The sequence below is a fragment of the Pocillopora damicornis genome, chromosome 4 (genome assembly GCF_964200805.1).
Source record: "Pocillopora damicornis chromosome 4, jaPocDami1.2, whole genome shotgun sequence".
Classification (NCBI taxonomy): domain Eukaryota; kingdom Metazoa; phylum Cnidaria; class Anthozoa; order Scleractinia; family Pocilloporidae; genus Pocillopora; species Pocillopora damicornis.
In genome coordinates, this window is record NC_142673.1 from 17,909,156 (window position 1) to 17,931,057 (window position 21,902).

General features: G+C 38.8%; 3 protein-coding genes across 11 annotated transcripts in view; 2 read left to right on the forward strand and 1 right to left on the reverse strand.

Moving 5' to 3' along the window:
- The window catches only part of LOC113676144 (heparan-alpha-glucosaminide N-acetyltransferase), a 13,648-nt gene extending 11,561 nt beyond the window's left edge, over positions 1-2,087 (forward strand). For 6 of the 8 annotated variants that reach the window (XM_089205299.1, XM_089205295.1, XM_089205300.1 and 3 more), the window contains 2 exons: positions 168-280; positions 1,098-2,087. In XM_089205299.1, the coding sequence (XP_089061425.1) occupies positions 168-280; positions 1,098-1,279 (295 nt within the window). In that variant the 3' untranslated portion in view covers positions 1,280-2,087. Of the gene's footprint in view, positions 1-167; positions 281-536; positions 751-1,097 lie in introns of all 8 variants that reach the window. The other 2 variants (XR_016186266.1, XR_016186265.1) reach the window with 1 other exon arrangement.
- Positions 1,725-8,047, reverse strand: LOC113676140 (coagulation factor X). Of its 2 annotated transcripts, none has more exons than XM_027192759.2 (9): positions 7,660-8,047; positions 6,897-6,976; positions 5,582-5,776; positions 5,057-5,233; positions 4,477-4,656; positions 4,015-4,200; positions 3,623-3,742; positions 2,988-3,114; positions 1,725-2,801 (listed from the first exon to the last, which is right to left on the reverse strand). In XM_027192759.2, exons 1-9 carry the CDS (start codon positions 7,689-7,691, stop codon positions 2,192-2,194), a joined length of 1,707 nt encoding a protein of 568 aa, XP_027048560.2. In that variant the 5' UTR covers positions 7,692-8,047; the 3' UTR covers positions 1,725-2,191. The 2 variants fall into 2 exon arrangements, with proteins under 2 accessions (XP_027048560.2, XP_089061428.1); XM_089205302.1 differs by having other exon boundaries at positions 6,897-7,027; positions 7,660-7,783.
- Positions 7,808-18,520, forward strand: LOC113676143 (protein lev-9). The gene is made up of 14 exons (XM_089205286.1): positions 7,808-8,242; positions 8,365-8,505; positions 9,585-9,755; positions 10,569-10,871; positions 11,500-11,670; positions 12,855-13,049; positions 13,308-13,499; positions 13,912-14,085; positions 14,458-14,640; positions 14,996-15,175; positions 15,830-15,994; positions 16,493-16,698; positions 16,853-16,994; positions 17,286-18,520. The coding sequence occupies exons 1-14, from the start codon at positions 8,200-8,202 to the stop codon at positions 17,621-17,623; spliced, it is 2,604 nt and encodes an 867-aa protein (XP_089061412.1). The 5' UTR covers positions 7,808-8,199; the 3' UTR covers positions 17,624-18,520.
- The last annotated feature ends 3,382 nt before the right edge of the window (positions 18,521-21,902 follow it).

The window sequence follows — 21,902 nt, forward strand, 5'->3', positions numbered from 1 at the left end:
CAAAATGATCCATTTTGATTTTAAATTTCGCGCCCTGATAACTTGGGCCGCGTCTGAAGCTGCTTGGGTTTACAAGTATATTTTGCACCGGCAGTAAAACTTTAATTTACGAAATTATCATTGTTTAGCAGCCAAAAATATTTTTCAAAGAGGAAATATCTTTTTAGGTCGGTGTCGTTCATCTTAGCCACGGGAGCGAGTGCATTCTTTCTGTTTGCTATTTGTTATCTTCTGACTGACGTCCTGGATTGGTGGAATGGTGCACCCTTCTTTTACCCAGGTAAGAGTCTAAGAAAACTGCTAAGATGTAAACATACAAAGGAATTTATTACGATTACAGGAAACCCAATTATTTAAAACGCTTTTTATTAGATCATCTGGTCCAAAACAAAACAAAAAATTAGTGACAATTTTTGGACGATGCATGAGTTAACATTCAACAACTTATGATTTTTTCCTTTGACAAACTGTCTCAAATCTTTGGGGCTTATCGCTGATAATGTATCCTTACGATGTCTAACTTGTTTCTTTATTAGAAAGAGGGACCCCATCAGGGAACCAACACGTGACGTCACACCCAATTCATTGTCTTCATGATAAACCGCGATATAATGTTCTTGTCTCCTTGTGATGTATCATATATTTTGATCCCAAACAACCCAGTGCGTAGATTTTCATCGATAAATATGGCATAAAAGTCAAAATCAAGCGACACTACATCTTATAATTTTGGTTCAAGAGAGAATTGACGTAAGAGCTTAATTGCCTTATATGATCCTATTTCCAAGGGAAGATCTGTCGGAACTTTAGTTCATAATCAAGCTATCTGGTCTTCCAAAGATTGCATCTAGCGCTCTTGTTGCTTGATTAATTTTGTGGGAGGAAAATGTTAATTCATTAGAAGACTTGAATGGTCATGTGTCAGAAAACAATGACATACAATTGGTTATTTCTATATTCTATCAGGATCTTTGGAATCAGGAATGATTTAAAAGGGATTAACTTTGAATTAAGGCCATTTGTAGGGTTTAAGTTTGAAGCTCCAATTTTTCTCGATAATTTTGCTTATTTTGGGATGCATGACTCTTCTTTTATAGGTATGAACTCCATTCTTGTGTACGTTGGTCATGGTATTCTGTGGAGACACTTTCCCTTCAGCTGGGAGATGGATGAGTATGGCGGCCACGCGGAGAAACTAGGCATGAGCTTAGCTGGAACTGCCTTGTGGGTTCTGATAGCGTATTGCCTTTTTACTAAAAATGTTTTCCTGAAGATTTAAAAGATCTCATTTTGAAAACGTTTTGAAGCATCATTTCTACTGACAAGGACATCTAAGGAAACTTGAACATCAGTGATCTCTCGGTTACTGAAAATATTCTACAACATAAGATAAGGACTCGTGAGCCACCATCAGATGTCTACGCTTCATCGCTATTCCTTAACATTTCACTTAGAACAGTTCATAACTGCTTCAGGTTTTTCAATTAAATCATTGGGCTGGGCTATAAGGGCCGGGGAGCGAATAAATGATAAAGCGATAAAGCTAAACTCGGCTCTTGAAAAACTATAACATAAGTTAGCAGGTCATCGACCATTACTGTGCAAAAGCGTCAAAGGACAGGTCTTAGTCTATTTGCTACATACACTAGGTCTCAGTCGTAAATCTACGCTCTCAGATGATCTTAATTAAGTCATTCCATAGATTTAAAAGAGCGAAACTGCATGGAATAAAATCTACAGCTTTAATGATAAAGGCGTAGGAGTACATCAGTCTAAAGGAAAAGGTTTATTGATCGAGCTGAATTGTAACCTTGTAAATGTGTTGTCTATTTATCTTCTTGTGAAAGAAAAAAGCAACGAAATCACCTCACTCCAAATGATAGCGCCCCTTATGTTTATTTTTATTTTAAAACATGATGGGATTAAATTGGCTGTCTCAGGCCTTCAAAGAAGTCAGAAACGTTTAGCTGCCTGCGACCGTAGGAAACACACTTTTGTCCTGTTGCCTTATATTATTGTTTACAAAAATACAGGCGTCGTCAAGATTTAATCTTACAGACATACATTAAATTTATGATAGTGTTATACACCCATCGCTAAGTTTTTCTGAGCTGTTGTGCGTTTGGTCAGTTTATGACTTCGGCTAAGAGAAAATAATGCTGTAGCTTTTTAACGCTCTTTTAACTCTCGTCTACTTACGAACATGCTGATTAATCCAGTCAACATAGGGAGCTAACTTGGTGTAGAATGTATATCGACCGTAAATACCACAGCCCTCTCCCCAGCTAACAAGACCTACAGCGACCCACTTCCATGCACCGCCCTTCAACACCCTCATAACAAAAGGCCCTCCACTGTCGCCCGTGCATGGTCCGATTCCATTTCTATCGCTTCCAGCGCAAAATTCTAACGAGTCGTTAAAGTGATAATCAGTAGAGTTCTGGCAAAGTTTCGAGTCTTGAATTTGAAAATGAGCGGATCGTAATACCGCTGATGAGGAATACTTCGAGTCGGCTGTCTCTCCTGGATTAAGCACTTGGGTGGCTCCCCAACCAGCAACAAATCCATGAGCTCCAGGCGTCGCATTTTCGGGGTATGACGTGCTGTTTTCTGCCTGTGGAAGGCAAACTTTACGTACATTCCGAGTAAGTGTGACTCTGAAAGATAACTTGACTAAGGCAATATCGTTTTCTTTGTATTCGTCGTGGTATTTGGGATGCATGATTATTTTGGTCGCAAAATACACTCGCTCCGAGGCTTCTTCTATGGTGCGCACACTGTCACCGACCTTAATCTTGTACCTAAAGAGAAAACCCACTTCAGTTAGAGGCGTCGTAGAGGCGTGTAGCGCTCTCAGAAAAATCGGCCTCAAACTAAAACGAACCACAGAAAAATTGCGAAAGTCGTGGAGCAAACGATGAAAGTTTAAGTGATTTAAGTCTGAATTCTTTCTGATTACGTCAAAGTCAAATATAGAGGAAACTTACATTTCCGGGGGTGAAATGAGAGATTTTCTAACGTGGTCATCCGCGTGTGTGTACATGAAGCAGTGGGCAGCAGTGATTATCCACTGTCGAGTGATAAGGGCAGCTCCACAGAGAAAATGTTCTTTTCCTACATACAAAATGCAAATATCAAACTAAACGAAAACAATCTCTAAATCAAACGCGCAGCTCCACGTCAGCACGAGGAAAACAGGGATGAGGAAAGACAGATTGCGCTGAAGGAATAAGAAAGCAACCGCATCGATTATTATCAACTGAAGGAGCCTCGCCATTATGATATTTTCGGTTTTCTTGTTGCCCACTTGGATTATTGGTAGTTGTTCGTACAGTATGAGATAAATACGACTAGATGCAAAAGGTGTCGCCGGAACAGTTCATCTTATTAGCTCGTATTCTCCTTGGGGATTTTTGAGTTAATCATTCGGGAATGTGTCAGAAAAGCAGAGAGTTCCCTATTCATACACTCGTCCGGTATTCCGTGTTGTCCATTCTTTTCCGCACCTATTCCGAGCGTCCCGTTAGATTTGGCATCCCACTTAGTTTTGTGAAAGTTGTTGAACTGAGAAGGAGCCTTCGGAAAAAAAGGGTACAATGTTAGGCATCATCACATATCTCACCGGTCGTTTGGTCAATTCGATAAAGTCCAGCTTGCCAAGGCCACATCCCGTGGGTGCTGATAATACCACCCACCATTCGAGAAAGGCGGATTCTCTTCCTTTCGCCGCATTTGGAATAATCTGAAAATGACAAATGCGGCAGTGTTACAATTGAGCAAGTAATTTTTTTAACACTAGCTCTTCGCCTAATTCCTTTACCAACAAATTATTTTTAGTCCCACAGTTTTATTTAAGGAGGGGGAGGGGGCGTTTTCTTTAAATTGCGGAGCCATTGAAAAAAGGTGAAAAAAAACGGAGGAGGGGGGAAGGAACAAAAATACTTCTGTGGATTGACTGATGTGGTGGTTTTCCGAAGAAAGATTTAAAGGAGAGGCAGATGAACAATGTATTACCTTTCACTTGCGAGGGGGGCAGACACTTGGGTTTACGGTCACTCCAGCTGCCATCGTAACAGATGATTCTCCTGGGCCCTTGAATCTTCAGCGATTTTTGACAATGGAAACTCACTTGTTTTGCATGCCTAAAGTTGTTCCCGATTCTCCGCCCCCCGGCTGGCACTCCTGGGTTACTGCAATGGGCTGAATGCACATTGATAACGTTCTAGCGTTATTTGATGTTAATGGTTTTTACAACACTCAGTCGAAAAGGGACTGCATTAACTTGAGGGACAAGCGTTTTTTTCCTCTAAGCAAGCGGTGGCGAGCGCGTAGCGAGCGCAACAAGTGACACACGCCTACCAGGCGTCTCGCTCCCCCACACTGTCCTCGTTCACGCCTCGCGCTCGCCACTGCATCGCTGAAAAACGCAAAAAAACGAAGCTTGTCCCTTTAAAAAAGAGCGATGAACGGATATACCTTTACAAAGTGTCGGTTTGCCACTCCATTCACCATTTGCTTGACAAAACCTTCTTCGACTTCCAACGATTGAATACCGTTTTTTCCTGCAAATAAAATCAGCTCTACCACCGAATGTAGTTTTAGTTTCCTTGATTTTCATCCCATGGGCTGGATCTGGCAGACTTCCACAGTCAACAACTTCCAAAATGATAAAAATTAAAGGAATTAAGAGATAAACGTTCATGATATCTTTTAAAGGTTTTCGTCATGCTGACAATTTCTAACAGGTCCAAACGTTAGTCACTGAAGGGTAGCTGAACTTTGGGCGTCTTCATGCTGCTCAACGGGCTCATGGTCTCTTGTGCTGATTCAATGTGTTTGCTGTTAGAAATTGTATTAAGAACGCTTATTTTACTCATCATTTTTCGCTGCGCTTAAAAAAAAGGACCCAAATTTTCTTAAGTAATGGGCGTATTTGCCATTTCATCGGCATTTTTACTCTCCGTTTTTCGTTTTTAGTGATACCTCTATGGTTGTTAGTCTTCGATATTTATTTAAACAGTCACTGTTTCTGTTGTCGTTTTTTTGTCGTTTTTACCTTCGCATGTAGGCGCTGCTTTGTTCCAGGTTTTATTTTTCAAGCACTCTATAACTGCTGCTCCTTGCAAGACAAATCCGGTTTCACATGAAAATCTAACCCTTTGACCTACAGAGTAAGCACTTCCAAATCTTTTACCATTTTTGGGCACACGTGGGCTTCGGCACTCTTTCGAAGCTAAAAATCAAAAGAATCCTCACTATTTTTTCAAAATGACGACTGTAAAATGAATGAAACATTGTGAAAAGTATAAAAGGTACTGATATATACATTTTTATTGTCAGTATCCATGCGGCTTGGCCAAATTTTAGAATTTTTTCTACTCAAAACTCGAAAGGAAGGTGTTACGTTAGTGCGAGCACAAAAAAGGGATAAAGTCTAATGAAGCACGCCTTTGTCACCGGCTATTTAAGACGCTTCACATGTGTGCAATCAAGCGAGGAGTCACGCAAGGCTATCCTTAAAGTTGCAAATGATTTGGCAGTATTATGGCGTAATTTCATTTTCGTAACTAATTGCACTTGCCTACACAAGTAAAGGTTAACTTCGTCCACGTTGTTCCTAGGCACTTTACAAGAACAAGGCCAGACAAGCGTTGATATCCTGGCTTACAAGTGTATAATATTACGGTTCCTTTGCTGTAACCGCTTGATGTTGGCTTTGTTGACTCAGAGCGAATGGCAGCATTGCTTGGAAGAGGTGGAGGTCCGCAAAATGAAGCTATTAGGAAGAAGATTTGTATTTTAATAAAATCAAATTCTATTTTGATAGCCTTACAATGGTTTTCGGCGAAGAAATAGATGAGTAGTGAAGGTGAGGAAAGCAAGCACGGTTTTAATGTAACTGCTCCATTTCTTAGACAAAAGAGACTAACCTGCAGAACGGGAGTAATTGTTTTGAATTTTGAACGCAAACATGGGTAAGGGTGAGGAATGCGCGACTCACGCGCGAGGGGAGGCGCTACTCCACTTGTGCGTGAATTGCGCTTCGCGCTCGCCTTGGGTTTGCCTGTTCTGCAGGTTAAAAGAGAGAGAGTGAGATAGTGTACGAACTGCTTGTCTCTTGATCTTTGTTCACTTGAATGTTTGGTTTTGAGAATTCGCGTCCTCTGAGGCTCATGATAGTTTGAATTCAATCGAGAACTTTTGACGTTACATTTCGGTTCTCATTTGACCCCGAAATGGGAAATTCGTGAGCGACTTTCTAATTTTCACTCTCAAGGGGTGGCTCGTAATTCCTTATGTCAATAATTCTTCTTCTAGGCGGGGAGGGAAGGGGGTCGGTCGTCGAATCAAGCAAGATGTTCTTCCCCACCCCTTTCCACACGATTTAAGTTTGCAAGGGGGTCCTATCACTGTACTTTGTAATAACCATATCGCATGATGCCACCGTGTAACAGATATCTTTGTTTATCCGAGACAACCGGCTATTGACTCCGCATAGCAATAACAGGCGGTATAGTTTACGTAAAGAGACAAGTTTGGGCAAATCAGGTGATTATGTTCCTTTTTTTCTCGAGAAACCAGGAAGAAAACAGTTTTAATTCAACGTTACCAAGATGACAACTAATTCCCTCAACGGCGCACGATATAATTTGATTTGATATGTTTTTTTTCCTTAATTAGCATTCGCCAGAACCACCACATTTTTCATTTGGTGCATGGTTGGCGTTATTTTGAGTTCTCATATCACTGAAATTTATCGGAGATCGTTTCAGCTTGTTTTGATTAAAAGACTGATAAGAGTAACTATGTTCAACTTATTCTGGACTGATAAAATAATGTTTTGGTGCAAATTTTATCTACAAACTATATTATTGTTGGTTGAGTTCTACTCTTACCTTTCACTTGCGGTAGAAATATGCAAACGCAAAGTACCAGTATTTGCAACACGTTGGTGGGGGTCATTTTGGTAATTATCCTTTAAGCGAAACAACAAGAGTGTTGGTGAATTCGAAGAATTCCTTTGAAGCTTAGACGGAAGTAAGACAGAGAATAAGCCTCTTTTTAAATTGTTTATAATCATCAGCTAAATTTGACTTTGATAAAGGGGGTAAGTTTCTAAAGAAACTGTGGTGCTGCGTCGGTAGAAGAGTATAACAGGGTAATTTAGTATTATCAACTGAGTTGGACGTAAATTGGCCACCGTAAAGAGGTTCAGAAGCTGACGTTTCGAAGGTTAGCCCTTCGTTGGAGGTAATTTTTCGCCATTCGCTCTGACGAAGGGCTAACGCTCGAAACGTCAGCTTTGAAACTTGTTACGGTGGCTAATTAAGTATTATGAGTTGATAATACTTAATTTCCTTGGTAAGTTTGACTTGTGATTGGTTTATAGATACGAAGGAACTGTTATTCCTGAGGAATCTATTTTTTAATTTTTTCCCTCGAAGCACCACAGTTTCTTTAAAAACTTATTATAATATTTATTTCCTGCTGCGAAATGAAGACGAAACAATTTTCCATACATAATGTAGCATAATCGAATTCATGATTTAGGTCACTTTTGTAGCAAATGACGATTTAGGCAAGAATGAAACGTAATCTTTGTTGAAAAAACAGTTAAGGCTAAGATACTCGATAGTCACAATAGCCGGCAGGAAATACCTTGCCTTATCTTTCACAACCGTCAAGTCCATCACGTTCCCAACCTCGTATGTTCCTGTTGCGCTGACTAACCCTTTTCTTCCCGTTGTTTAGACAGGCTTTCTTGATCACATTTCTCCCCCCTCCCCCCGGTGTACAACACAAACACACACACTACTTCATCCTCAATTACCCCGCTTTCCTTGTCGTCGGTAAGATAAAAGAGCGTTACTAAAGACTTTGTCATATGGACCCTGAAGAAGAGACTTAATTTACTGAAAATAACCTGAAATTATAAGTGGTACGTGTGTGTGGATCTACGTATTCTCTCCACGCTTAAGCGCAGCGGGGAAAAAAGCCGATCAAATGCTGACGAAAACAGCATGTTGCTCTCACTCCGTCTTAAATCAAAACAATAAGATCAACATCAATCAAGGGTGTCATTTAAGCTGAAGGCGAAACCTGAAACTACATGCTTTGCCAGTCGTGACTCACTATGTCTGTTGATAGTACTTCCTGTGTGCGTATCATACGTTCGTGGTACATTGTGTTTGAAGCACGATGAAGTACGCAATTCTTTTGCTCGCCGTATTCGCCATTCAAGGTAACTGCACTACGTTTTCAGTACCCGTGATCTTAATTTCAATTCATTGACATGTAATGTCATTAACAGACCCAAAATTAGACCGATATGATAATTGTTATCTTTGTAACATTTGTTATCAGGTATTCGAAGTCAAAATTGTACTCGCACAAACCATCAGAGCAATATCTGCGCCAAACCCTGTAATCCATCAAAGAATGAATGCGGTAGAAACGAAGATTGTATATGCGATGGTGACTGTGGCCATAGTTGCGTAAAAAGAGGTAAGACGAGAAAACGGGCATAATGAACCACCTCGTATTTCCTAACCTGAACGTTTAGCTTTTCAGTTTCTTCTTTAAGGCGCAATTCAATACAACTTCTCATGTATATTTCGAAATTCTGTCTTTTGCAAAATTTAAGAATTTAATGTTTAAAATCAAAATTAGCGTAATCGCTGAACCGTGCTGAGACAGAAGTTAGAAGTGTTCCTCTTCAGTTTGGTCACAGCAGGACCACCTTGGCAACTGTCATTAATTATATTCCGTTTAAGATAACGAAAGAATAGTTTCTATTTTTTTTTCAAATGCAAGTTACAGCCTGTTACTATCTTTTTAATTTTATTTCTTAATCAAAGCACTCATCGGGCCCTGCCATCGTGATTTAATAAATCACCTAATTTTTTTTCTGTCTCGCCAAATTCTTATTTGGTTTGTATTTGTTGCTAAAGACTAATATAATACTGAAATACTGCTCCAGTTGGCTGTGCACGCGCATCTGGGCGCTCAGAAAAATAGACGCGATACTGTCAAATAAGATGGGGGGTTTTCTGTTTTTATCAGCTTTCCTTCTTCTGTACCGTTGTTCACCATTTGATGAATGGAGACTATTTTAATGCTGAAGCCCACGCACGTATCACTCATGAATAGTGCGTGACGTCCTCGCGCGTTGACGCGTGACAATAAAATGAACAGCCTTAATTAATCATATATGTAGACTCCCTCGCAGCCATTCTTTGTGATAGCACGTAACGTTTGGAGCGCGTGACATCCCAAATAACGCGTTCGAGGGAGAACAGGTGAAACAAGCTATCCAATGGCTGTGAAAAGTACACTTTGCGACAACTATCAGAGGGGTTTTCCATTTTAGCTTCAGCAAAGAGATCGATAACAAACCGATCCATGTTTTGTTTAAATTTACATGCAACTGCTCATCGAAAAAGGAAATCAAAGAAAAATAGCATTTAATCAGATTTTGTTTTTTTGCTCTTATGCTTTAATTTCAAGGTTTCTATGAGGAAGAGGAATATACCAAAAAATTTCTAGGTCAATACAATGTTTATTTTTTGTGTTTTTATCTACAGGCCTTCAGTGTCCACGATTGAGCCGAATTGATAAAGGTCGAGTTAAATTAAAAAATACCGCATTTAGGTCAGTTGCCAAGTATCAATGCAGATCACCATACAAGGCAATCGGATCTAAAAAGAGAACGTGCAGAGGAAATGGCACCTGGGACGGTCAGGAGCCTGTCTGCAGTAAGTAGTGCACTCTTGCCTACTTTACACGCGCAATTGTTTTAGAGCGGGATGTGATTTAGACTTAGTACATGCGAGTCAGAGGTCGCGTTCGCGAAAGGCAACGGGAATCTCTTTCGCGTTTCTATTCACTTCACTCGCGTTTTCTTTAAAATCCCCGCTACGTGGGTTGTAATATAATCCTGGAACTTTCAATAAATTTAGAAAAATGGAAATCTACCATCATCTTTCAGTATTATAGAATAGTGTTCACTTTGTTTTAAAAGGAGAGTAAGACGCTTGCTCTAGCATTCCAACCAGTGGAATAGTAGGAGCAAAAATTCATCTGAATTCAGGATTTAAACACAGGACAAAATAATTTTCGATTCCTGACGGGTTAAAGTTAGAAAGTTCTTAACACGAAGGGTGTTAACCATTGTAGTTATTTCGCTGTCTTTCAGTTGCAGTAACTTTCACTCTAGATGTTTCTACTCTTTTTTTCTTCAGGGGTGTAAATATTGAACAGTTAGACTATTCGAAAAAGGAACTTCTCGATATTTGTTGGGACGAATCATCTCCTTCTATATTACGCGAACGACATGGTGCTTTACACTATTGTATTCCCTTGACACATAACTTAGTGGAATGATAAGTCGCGAAAGAAATTTGACACTACAAACACAAAAACACGTCGACTATTTGCTCCTATTTTCTGCCATGCTCCTTTACGCCTTCTACATGATACATGTTTATCAAACATATCCCAGTAGCTACTTCATGTAATATTCAACAGGCGCATTCTTTCCTTTCCTTTTTTTCTTCCGTTAATTCTAGAACTGATGTGTCCAGTCCCATCAAGTATCTTAAATGGTACAATGAAGTATGATAGCTTAGAAGTTGGGCAAAAGGTGACTTACACTTGTTCGCCTGGATTCCTAATGGAAGGTAGGAACACATTGACTTGTGCGAGGAGTGGCGCCTGGAACAGAGGTGAGCCAAAGTGCGTATGCAAGAGAACCAATCGTGAACATTGGAAATTCTGTAGGAGACAATGCAACCCAAGCACATTCGGAAGCTGCAGAAACAACCAGGAATGTATTTGTGATGGAGACTGTGGATACAGCTGTGTTCCGAAAGGTTTGAAAAAGACATATCTCTACATTCTGTTACTTGCATTCATGAAACGCTTTATGGCCCTTTTACAATTATTATGGGAATATAAAGCGCTAAGCTGTCCTTGAAAAATGACACTAGCAGGAGCATCTTCTTTTCACAATTGAAATACATGATTTTGTTCAAGATTTCTTGTGTCAGATTTTCACCTGTCGACATATCCGTTCTTGATCTCCTGGCCTCGTATGGTACGTGAATTTTGTGTCGGAGATTGACAGACTTAAGAAATAAGATAGCATAGCCCAACGCAATATAATTTGAGGGCTATGGCCTTTAAAACCTGTAAATTGTGTTTACATTCCCTCGAAACCTTGATTGAAAGCACTTTAGTAGTCTTATATCAATACCAAAAAGATGAAGAGCGGGAACTACCGACTAATTAAAGCGAGGAGACTATGCACCTCCGATCTTTTCATGTGTATGTGTTTTTCGGTTAAACGCTATACTTTTGTGTCTGAATCACGGTTTAATTTGGGAATAAGGCGCCGTACCTAGACTAGTCTGACATCTCTGATAACTCATCGCTAAAATATGACTCTATCAATTAAGTGTTACATCTATACCAAAGTAAACTTTTTGCTTTCAAATGTAGCTCTGGAATGTGGAAGACCATCAAAATTGGAGAATGGAAAACAGAAATATTCCTCCCGAAGACTTGGGTCTGTTGTAAAGTATAATTGCAATGAACCTTACACCTTGATCGGACCCAAGAAGCGTACTTGTCGTGGCATAAAGAGATGGGATGGCAATGATCCATCATGTAGTAAGCAATGGTATTTTTTTGTATTGAGATCATGAATAACCTTAGTCAATATAGGACCTCTGGTAAGGTTGCTGTGTTATTTGGTAATTGAAAAGAAATCGAGAAAAAAACGAGAAAAAGAAGAAAGTAAGAGTTAAGAAGGTGGTTTTATTATTCCGAAAAGATGACGACGAGGAACAGCTTTTAATTTTCTTTTAGCAATTTAAATTTGTTGAGGTTTTTTCTTTGCGATAGTTTTTATGCCCTGTTTATGGCTCTTTTAGTAATATTGTTAATACCCCAAGTAGTAAGCACCTCAACGTGAGCAATCCTGTGCGAGTGTACGCAAGTAAATATCATGGACGGAATTATAGAACTAAGTATCACAGATGCGATTGAAAGACGAAATATTTCACTGAATTCTGACAGAAATCCCTAGTTATAACCCAGTTGCATGAAGTAGAGTACAAATAACTTGCAAATAGGGTACAAACATCAAGCGATATTGTACAGTTGGTTATTTTGTATTGTAAAAAACCAATTTAACCAGTCGACTGCGCGCGCTACGAGAAATGAGCTATATACCTAAAAAAAGATAGCAATTGGATGATAAATAAGTTATTGGACGTTTTGGTGTCTAGTTAACAAATAGATTCCAAATTGCCGTGCGTCTGTTCAGTAATAGATCACAGATGACGTCAAAATGTGGTAAGAACAAAAAAGTGGCACACGAGGCGCAGCCGAGTGTGTCACTGTGTGCCTCTGTAATCTATTACTGAACAGACGCACGGAAACTTGGAATCTATTTGTTTTATATAATAAAGAATTAAAAAAAGTTTTAACCATTACGTCATCTATACGTCTGTCCTCCAATAGATCATAAGTGAGAACCAATCAGAATGCGTGCATAACTGAGCTTATTATATAATATTGCTTAGCACTTTTACTCATGGTCTTTATACGGGCTCGTCAAACTACGGCACCACTGGTGAAAATGCTCAGTAATACTCAGTATGTAACACACCACAACCTCTAAAAAGATATATTTACTCTAAACATCACTCTCTTTCATCAAACCTAATGAAAGAGAATGATGAGAAAACTGTAAATTCAAACTTTAGAAAATTTAAATTTTTTCTTTATAATATGAAACGCTACAATTCATCGCCGTTTGTCGGAGAAACGTTTACTTTTTTTCCTTCAAGAAATCATCTGTAAGGATCCTGGAGATATCGATTTTGGTAACAAACAACTCTACCGACGGAATTTCGAAGAAGATTATCTGGAAGTAGGAGATAGAGTGGAATATAACTGCTTCCCAGGTTACGAAATGGAAGGCTCGAAATATCTTGTTTGTGGTTCAACGGGAGAATGGAATGAAGATAAGCCAAAATGCAAACGTAAGTTAAGCCGCCAATTTGAAGAGTTGTTGTGTTTGTTGTTGCTTTGAGAGGGATCAGGGTGGTACACTTTTCTTTTGAAGGGTGAAATTATTCATTTGGAACACAGTTTCCCCCAACACTTTTACAACCGAATTTAGAAAAAAAAATTATTCCTACTGTTATGGGTATAAGTACTGTCATGGTCTATCATCATTGTGTGATTTTCCCAATCACTGTGATTGGGGACCTTTTTTATGTGATAATTTTTTTTTTCAGTGCCGACCTGTGATCCTCCACAGCTTCCAGAAAATGTCGATTTCAGGTTGCCCCATCAAAAAAAGACACGGTCGTTTAAGTTTCAAGAAAAAGTATTACTGAAGTGTCAAACGGGGTACTTCCAAAACGGAATAGGCCTGCTAACATGCGAAACGAAAGGAAAATGGACTGGTTCTTCGTTCACTTGCTCTCGTAAGTTGAAAACGCCACCAACGATACCAGAATGACTTGGACAAATTTATAATAATTCACATTATAAGAAACAAACCCTTGTGTGTTTGACCAAAGCAAGGGGCGATGAATAAAAAAAGGTCGGGTTGTGGTAATAATGATGATAATAATGATAATAATTCAGGGGAGTTGTTAAGATAAGTTATTTTTGTTGCCAGGTTTGGACGCCAATGAGCCTCAGCCCCCGCCTCTTTACTTTAGTTTTGATGGTAAAGACACCGGTGTTACGTTAATATTTCAGGCAAAACATTACGTCGATGGATAAGTTTTTCGGAAAAATGCTAAAACTGGGCTATAAGTCGTATCCTACTTAGTGGTAAAGATTGTGCTTTTCTGATCGATTAATGGTAGTTTTGTTTCCTTTGTTTCACAGCTAAAAGTTGTGGCAGGCCACAAATCCCTCTCCATGGCAACGTGAAATCACACGTTTTTACGTTCCGAAGTAAGGTTTATTTTGAATGTAACCCCGGCTTCAAGTTGGTTGGAGACAAGTATCGCCAATGTCAGGCGAATCAAAAATGGAGTGGACGTGTGCCAACCTGTAAACGTAAGAAATGATGCTACTTAGTGTTTCCTTTGAGGCTGCTTTACTGAGCAAATTGGAAAGGTGTCGGAGAAAGGGGAAAGAGCGTGAAAAAACAAATTAGGGACTCAGCGAGCTCCCCGGAATGAAAGATATTCAGGTATCTTGCAAACGACAAGTAACATTCATGCCATAGATTTCTTCCGGGACGAATCTTTTGTGAAAATTCATATTACCTGTTATCCTTCACCACAGTCCCCACTCCCCTCCCCTTAAACAACTTAAAAGTTTTATTATGGTCAGTCTTCAAAGCGATGGAGGAGCGAACAAATCGGAACTAAGTTTATTTGCTGTTGCTTTATTATTATCTCCATATTTTTCTTTTGTCGTTTAAAGCAATCAATTGCGGTAGGTTGTCAACTCCACATAAAGTTTTAATAGTTTCGGAAACCGGTCACACACGACTTGGCGGTTATGTGAAATATCGGTGTAAGGAGAAAGGCTACGAGCTGATTGGCTCGGAGACTCGAGTTTGTCAAAACGATGAACAGTGGAGCGGAGTTGAACCTTCGTGCCAAAGTAAGTACTATTCTTTTACAAACTAACTTTAACATTACACTTATATTCAAAAGAGAATGACTCAATATGCAAAGGCCAACCTATATCCTTCGCGCATTTCTGTCTCGCTGTTGTTCAAACTTAGTTTGGTTATGGATATGTGTGTTTTATGAAAGCCTGCGGTATTCAAAATGTCACAGACCGTGCCATTTCGTTACGTTATTGGCCATTTAATCTCATTATCACGTGAACATTTGCGTGGCAAACAAATTGAAAATTACATCGTCTTACTAGATATGTGATAAAGTAAGTGATCCTAAATTTTACACGCCCTTGGATTCCTGAAGGAATTTCACATTTGAAATTTTTTTTACAGTTATAAATTGTGGGAATCCAGATACCCCAGCTAATGTGAAACAAGTTAGTATTACAAATGGTTTTAATTATGGTAGCTCGGTGGAATTCGCTTGTGAGGCGAATTACACTTTGGAAGGATCCAAAATAATAACCTGTGGGGAAACAAAAGAGTGGAGTTCATCTGCCCCAAGTTGCCTTGGTGAGTAAAATTGTCACTAAAGAATTGTAAAAGTCCATTTTACAGTTGCCTGATTGCCTGCCAAGCCTTTGAATACAAGTGAGGCTAACGTTGAACTTGTTATGATACAAACCTTGCTGTTTTTCAAATGTAAATTGCTTTGTTATATCTAGTTTTGCTAACTAGATATTGGTCTCTATCGCAACATGGTCACCTTCAACCTCACTCCAAATCAAAGGCTTGTCAACTAAGTAAGCAACTGTAAGATGGGCTATTGAACGTCGTTGTGTTATAATGGCACAAGGAAGAAGGGGAGGGGGTTGCTATTATTGGTGCCAACTTCGGAGCTAAACAAATTATCAAATGCTACTAAATTAAACAAAACAACAACAACAACAAAAACCAAGCAACAAATAATTATCAAAACAAACGCAAGGGGAAAAAATAGAAATTGAAAAGTAAAAATAGCTTTGACATCTAAACTTTTACGTAATAAGTGATATTTATATATGGATTAACTCGACAGTACAATCGAATAGTTTTCAGATTGTATGGACATAAGCCATTTGATCCATTTTCCCTAGTATTCTCTCTGAGCTTATTTTCTCATTTATTGAATAAATTACACGACAAACGGATCCAAATGCTTACATTTACACGGAATTTATCTTTCAGCTCCATGTTTAGACCCTGGTGAAGGGAATGGAATAAGAATAGGAGATGACTTTACGCATGGGAAATTCATAAAATTTCAATGTGATGGTGACTTTGAACATGTCGGGGAAAAAACCATTCAATGTTTGGATGGAAAGTGGAGTCACAAGATACCCCAGTGCAAAGGTAAAAGACGTATTAAATAGGAACGACAGTGGTTGGTCGTTATGATTAACTACTAAGCCACAAAGGCAAACCAGTAGGAAGATGTGGAAGGAATGGAAGATGTTGTTGTTCATTACGGTTCTATAGATAAATGAACGTGTAATTGTTCGCCTCGCAAAGTGGAGTCAGGCTATCAATCGTATTTACCGCGTCGTTTCGACTTCTACACGGCTAATCTTCGTCAAGCGACGAGGTCGAGAGTTTATCTTAGATTTTTATTTATTTAACCATTTCGTTTCTCATCAACATCTTAGATTAGTAAATGAATAACCCTGTAGATATGATTACGGGTTTTGTTATTTGGTCTTTGATAAGTTATGTATATGGCCATTTTTCCTAGTAATTTCGTGCGGAGATCCAGGAACACCAAGCGGAATTGAAACTACAGAAACTGGCGGCAACTTGCATTTTTGAATTTGTAGCTTATAGCTCATTGTCCACTTTATTTTTACGTTTAAGATTGCGACGGACCCCTGAAAACCTCCAGAGGAAATATAAAGTGTTCAATCGAAGGACAGACGAGTTATACTGAGATAAACCTTCAAAAGGAAAATATTATTACGGCGGCAAGTATCCAGCTGGGAAAAGATAAAGGAAATGTTCTACAGATTCAAATAAAAGCGCTTCTTTCCAGCAAATGGGTACCCATTGTCAAACCTTTCAAGGTAAAAACCTGATTACAATATTTCCTCTTACTTCCCGTATTTTTCTGCTCTGGACTGTGGAAGAGTGATAAAGTGAAATATGAAAATTTGACAATCAAGTAGCATAGTCATATTTCGCTAGCACAAGTATAACGTTAGATTTTTACACCAACAGCCATCTTTCAGTGAAGGAGTGAGAACAATTAAACTTCCTCAACCGGTTATTGCTCAGTCTTTGCAAGTTCTGCTCATCACCAGACAGAGACTCTCTAGTTGTTTAACATCGACATTATATGGATGTGATGCAGTACGTCGAGGTTAGGCTACTTAGTTCATAGATGAATTGTATCTTTAAGTTCTCTCTCCAACACTCTCTTTAGATAAGCATCCACAAATTAAAATGGAACGATTTCATGACTAAAATGTAGAAAATTAAAACGTATTTTCTTCTAAAATCACAGTGATTAGCATTGATGGTTGCATAATGTATTAAATAAATCCTTTAGACGAGAAACTGTTACGAGTTCAGCTTGAGAATCACCTCATTTTTATGCAATAACTATTCGTATTGTTGTCTAGCCTCACGTTTTGCGTCCTTGTCTTTTTAGGTTGTATCATGCCAGGCTCCGCAGTTCTCTTTAAAGAGGGAGGAAAATATCGTAAAGGGCGTTTTGCATTTGTCAAGGGTGTCAAGTTGGAAGTCATTGTAGGAAAACAATACAAATATTTAAGCAAAGATGACATACTAATTCTTGATGAGAAACCTAACGTCAACCAGCTAACTGAAGGCACTATAGTCGTTGGAACAGATTCGCAAGGGAAAATAAAGAGGGGAAACATAAAAAGATCGTGCAGTTCCACTTCCTGTCCTATAGAAACAAACGATGTAGGGTGGCAGAGCAAATTAGAAAACGTTCGATTATTCAAAGGAGAATTGTGTAAATAGTTCACGTTCATATGTTATATAAAATGTCTGAGCGCATGTTGGACTGTATTGAACAATCTTGAACAATCTATCTTTCACTTTTGACGGGCGCAGAAAAGGTGGGCTCGTGCTCACTCATACCCTACCTATAATTTAAAGAAAGTAGACAGCTCCTGAGTGTGCTACTGTACGTGCTCTTAGATTTTTCCGTTTTTAATTTCTCTGTGGAGCATAGTACCTCTAGTGTAAAATTCCTATACTTAATGTGTTGTAGGGGCTATTCAAATGACCTCTAAAAATGCATCTCTGCATTTATAAATAAAAACTGCAACATATATTTGACAATTTTTAAAATACAAGGTTGAGCAAAATATTGTGGCAAGCAGATATACAATTTGCCGAAGCCGAGACGATATTACGCCTAGGGCAACCAGAGGCAGTTATGGCAAGTCACATGATAGTATGTTCTCCCGATTAAAAGAGACAAAAGTTAAAAAGGCATCGAGTGATGATGTCCTATAAATGATTCCCACAAACTTAATTCAAAGCTCGATGACGGCTCGCTGACACCCCCCCCCCCCCCTACCCATGAAAAATAAAACTTGTTTTGGTACCTTTTTACTGTTTTTTTTTGTGCTGTTCGCACTTTCAACTCCCTATGCATAATTGTTTCGTCAAATTGATGTTGGTTTTCTGGGTAAATTTAACTTATGTTTAATGTTATTTAAACAAGTACATTTCAATAATTTTGTTTCGAATGCATTACTTAGTTTTGATTTACTATTGTTATCAATTTTAATACCGTTGATTTCAACGTACGATTCAGCTTTAGGCATTGATGTCTAAGCAGCAAGAGGAACAAGGGAAGTGTACAAGTTGTTCCGCCGAAAACTGGTTAATAAATGAAAATTGAACAGAGCCGGAAACAATTAAGCTCATAGTTTACGAAAGTTTGACTACTTTTTTCGGTGGCGTAATGTTGGTTTTATCGATATAAGCTAATTAAAAGCACTTAAAAGGGAACCCTTTATGACAAGTCCTTCCGGTAAAAACAAAATTCAAAACGAAGATTTTTCGCTTTTACTGAAGCAGCATTAATCTCTTCTAGATGTTTCACGGAAAGTTATGCTTCAAGAATGCTAACGTGACGCAAGAAGGCGTGAAGTGTTACATTGTTGATGAACGATTGGCAGGGCATAACTTTCTGGTGTGACTAGTAACTAGGCTTACTTTGAGAAGCATTCACAGTTTTATCGTCAAAAACATTCTGTGCAGTCATTTTTGAGCCAAAAAAAGACAGCTCCCCCATCAGGCTAACAGTATTTAGTTCTTGGAGTTTCCTATCGCTCAGTTTATCGCCGCTGGCTCAATTGTATCTAACTTAGAAGACCAGACATCGTAAGACAATCACTCTCATGGCCTACGTGGCTGATATTATTACTATTCTTTACTACTATTTTTTTTTCATTTTTTCGCGGGAGGGCGAGGGGGTAAGGATGGAGAACGTGAGTAGTTTAGGTAAGTAGAGTTACTGAGAGAGCAAAAACTAGCAGTGAAGCTCGCACTAGTGATATCGCGAGCGGCCAGCCACGCAGACAATTTCTCTTCTTGATTCTGGAAACTCCAATTATAACTAATAAAGGAACATTCATGATACGCGCTTCTGTCGCGTCCTTTTTTGACGAAGGACGAAGGCTACATATTGCTGTCGCACTATGCTTGCTTCAGCCGTTTGAAATCGACTCAAAATTTCTGAACAGAGATGAGTAAACTTCCATGTCTTAGGAGATTACTATTTTTAGGCACACGTCCTCTATTTTCAACGATATTTCTATGCTTTCACACATGCACATATTTTTGTTTTAGATGTTGCCGGAAGTTATGAACAAATTGCGGAATTTTGAGCAGGCATAGCAACAGGTACCATGTTCAGCAAAGATTCTTAAGAGAAAAACATTTAAGAAAAGATGTATTAGAACTTTTTTATCCACGCTTTATTCTTTGCAATTCAGGTTTTTTTCCGAATGAACTGACCAGGTTGAAGCTCTTAGTCTATTTGAGTGGATTTCAGAGAGGAAGTTTGGAGTTTCAAGTTGTAAGTCCCCTTATAAGTGAGCATGTTGAGTATTGTCGGTAGAAGAAAGAATGTGAAATTTGGTGCTGGGTTTTATCTGATTGCGAGAGAAAAATCACTATGCGCGTGAACCAATGGTGGGTTCTAATAGTGTCGTTGAACGCGGTTTTCAGCGTTGACATCTGAATTGACCAAGTCCCTTTTCGGCAACTTTATTGTATACACTAGGTTTGAAATTATCTACAGAAGCAAGTATTGTTCGTGATCGAGAAAAAGAGAACTGAAAGCAAGTAGCTTTCATGGTTGGGAGTGGTGTGGGCTAAGATCTAAGACAGCGTAATGTGAGTCTCTCTAGAATGCTAACAGAAGTGAACACGCAGATCGACCATCCTCACTGTCCCTTCCATCCCCCAACTATCGCGATTTAATACTCTGCTCTTTAAAACTACTCGTCCGGGCATTAACATAGAGCAACCGGTTTCGGTGAAGTGCGTGTTTTCCAAACCAACCTTAAAAATCTTGAGTATAATCTGAACATAAGTCATGCACGTGCCGGCAAACTTACTGTCCCTGGTATTACGGAGACACTAAAAATACTTTTTAAAAAGATCAATTAAAGATCGGTATTAAAAATCTAACCTCAAAACAAAGCCAAAGAAAATAGAGATTAAAAGAAAATCATAGCAACTATTTTAAGAGCTATTTCAGATTTGGTCAAATTTACCGGTTATGATCAGAAATTTTTACGATACTCAAAAGGATTTCTTTAAGTGACAAGTTAACTTTTTAGCTAAACTGATCCACCGCACCTCCTTCCAAAACCTTTCTTTTAAGCAGAAAGATTCTGGAAAGATTCTAAGCAGCATGAAGTGCTTTGTTTTTTTCAAAAGAGGAAGGAGATTAGGAATGGAGGTATGCTGGTAAATAGGTCATTTTGTTTAGTATTTTCTTAATCACTAGATATAAAGCTGTAGCCAGATTTCCATGTGTAAGCCTCTTTTGATTGCTTATACTGCTTTATTTGTTTTCTAGCAGGCGAAATGTTACAGACAATGCCGATCAGCTTGGAAAATCCGGAAAAGGATCAGTAAACTTCAGTTGATTAGTCGGCTTTAATTGGGTTCTAAGATGTGTTTTTAGGTTTGTGGCCGGACTCGCCGCACTGGCAACTCCCTTTCTCATTTTCTAACCGGCTCCTCTCAATTAATCTCAGACCCCGACTGCTCTAATTCTTAAACATAAATACCTAATATTTCATACGGAAATTCTCTGAGAGGGGCTATTCGAAGGCCGTTCAGTGGTTCAAATGATTCGAATTGTGTGGTGACTCTGATTTAACGCACTAAGGGGGGGCGACTGAGTGGGTCAATTTCTCTGTCATTGTGTAGTAAAACTACTTATCATTAGCGTCGACCAGTGCAGCCTGTGCGTGCATGGCGTGGTAGTTGTCTCCTTTATTGCCTAAATGGTCATCTTCAGTTATGACTTCTTTCATTACTAACTATTTGCTAGACTGCAGAACACACGCGAGCCTCTTATATGTTGAGGGCTGATTTGCAAACACTGCCAAAGCAAACAAGCCTCGAATCAAAATATGTGGAATCAAACCGTATGACTTCGCCAGTCGGTCATTCTTTCCTCTACCGAACTATAAGCTTAAAGCAATAAACTACGTGTACAAGTTATAATTTGGTGCTTTAGACTCTTACACGTCTTTGTCAATAAATATAAATAATTTTCACTTAAGTGATACCCACAGACTCTAAAAAGTAAGCACATACTAAATATAAACTCGTCAGAACCAATGCGAGTCATGAAATAGATCCCTTCATAATCTGTTTTGCTTTTTTTCTTAATGACATCAGTGTAGCATTGACAACTTGTAGAGCTTTTTGCCCTTTAACCAATTTAAGCTCCGCCAGGACAACTATACAGTGTAATGTTGTTTTTCAGTTTAATAACCGGAGAGATTACACTTTTCATCTGTCTGTCCCCGTCAAGTCGTCTAATTTGTCGGGAACAAATGAGTTTTAACAAATTCTCATGTTCTTTTTGCGGTTGCAATGTCAAGAAAATTTCGTGATGTAGGACTTCCGATTGCTTTTCACCAAATAGAATAAAAATCGGTGTATGTTGATTTACTGTAACCACAGCATCCGTTTTCAAGTGCTTATTCTAAGAGAAGCCATCCAGGAATAGCCCACCGCAACTCAATGCCAATTTACC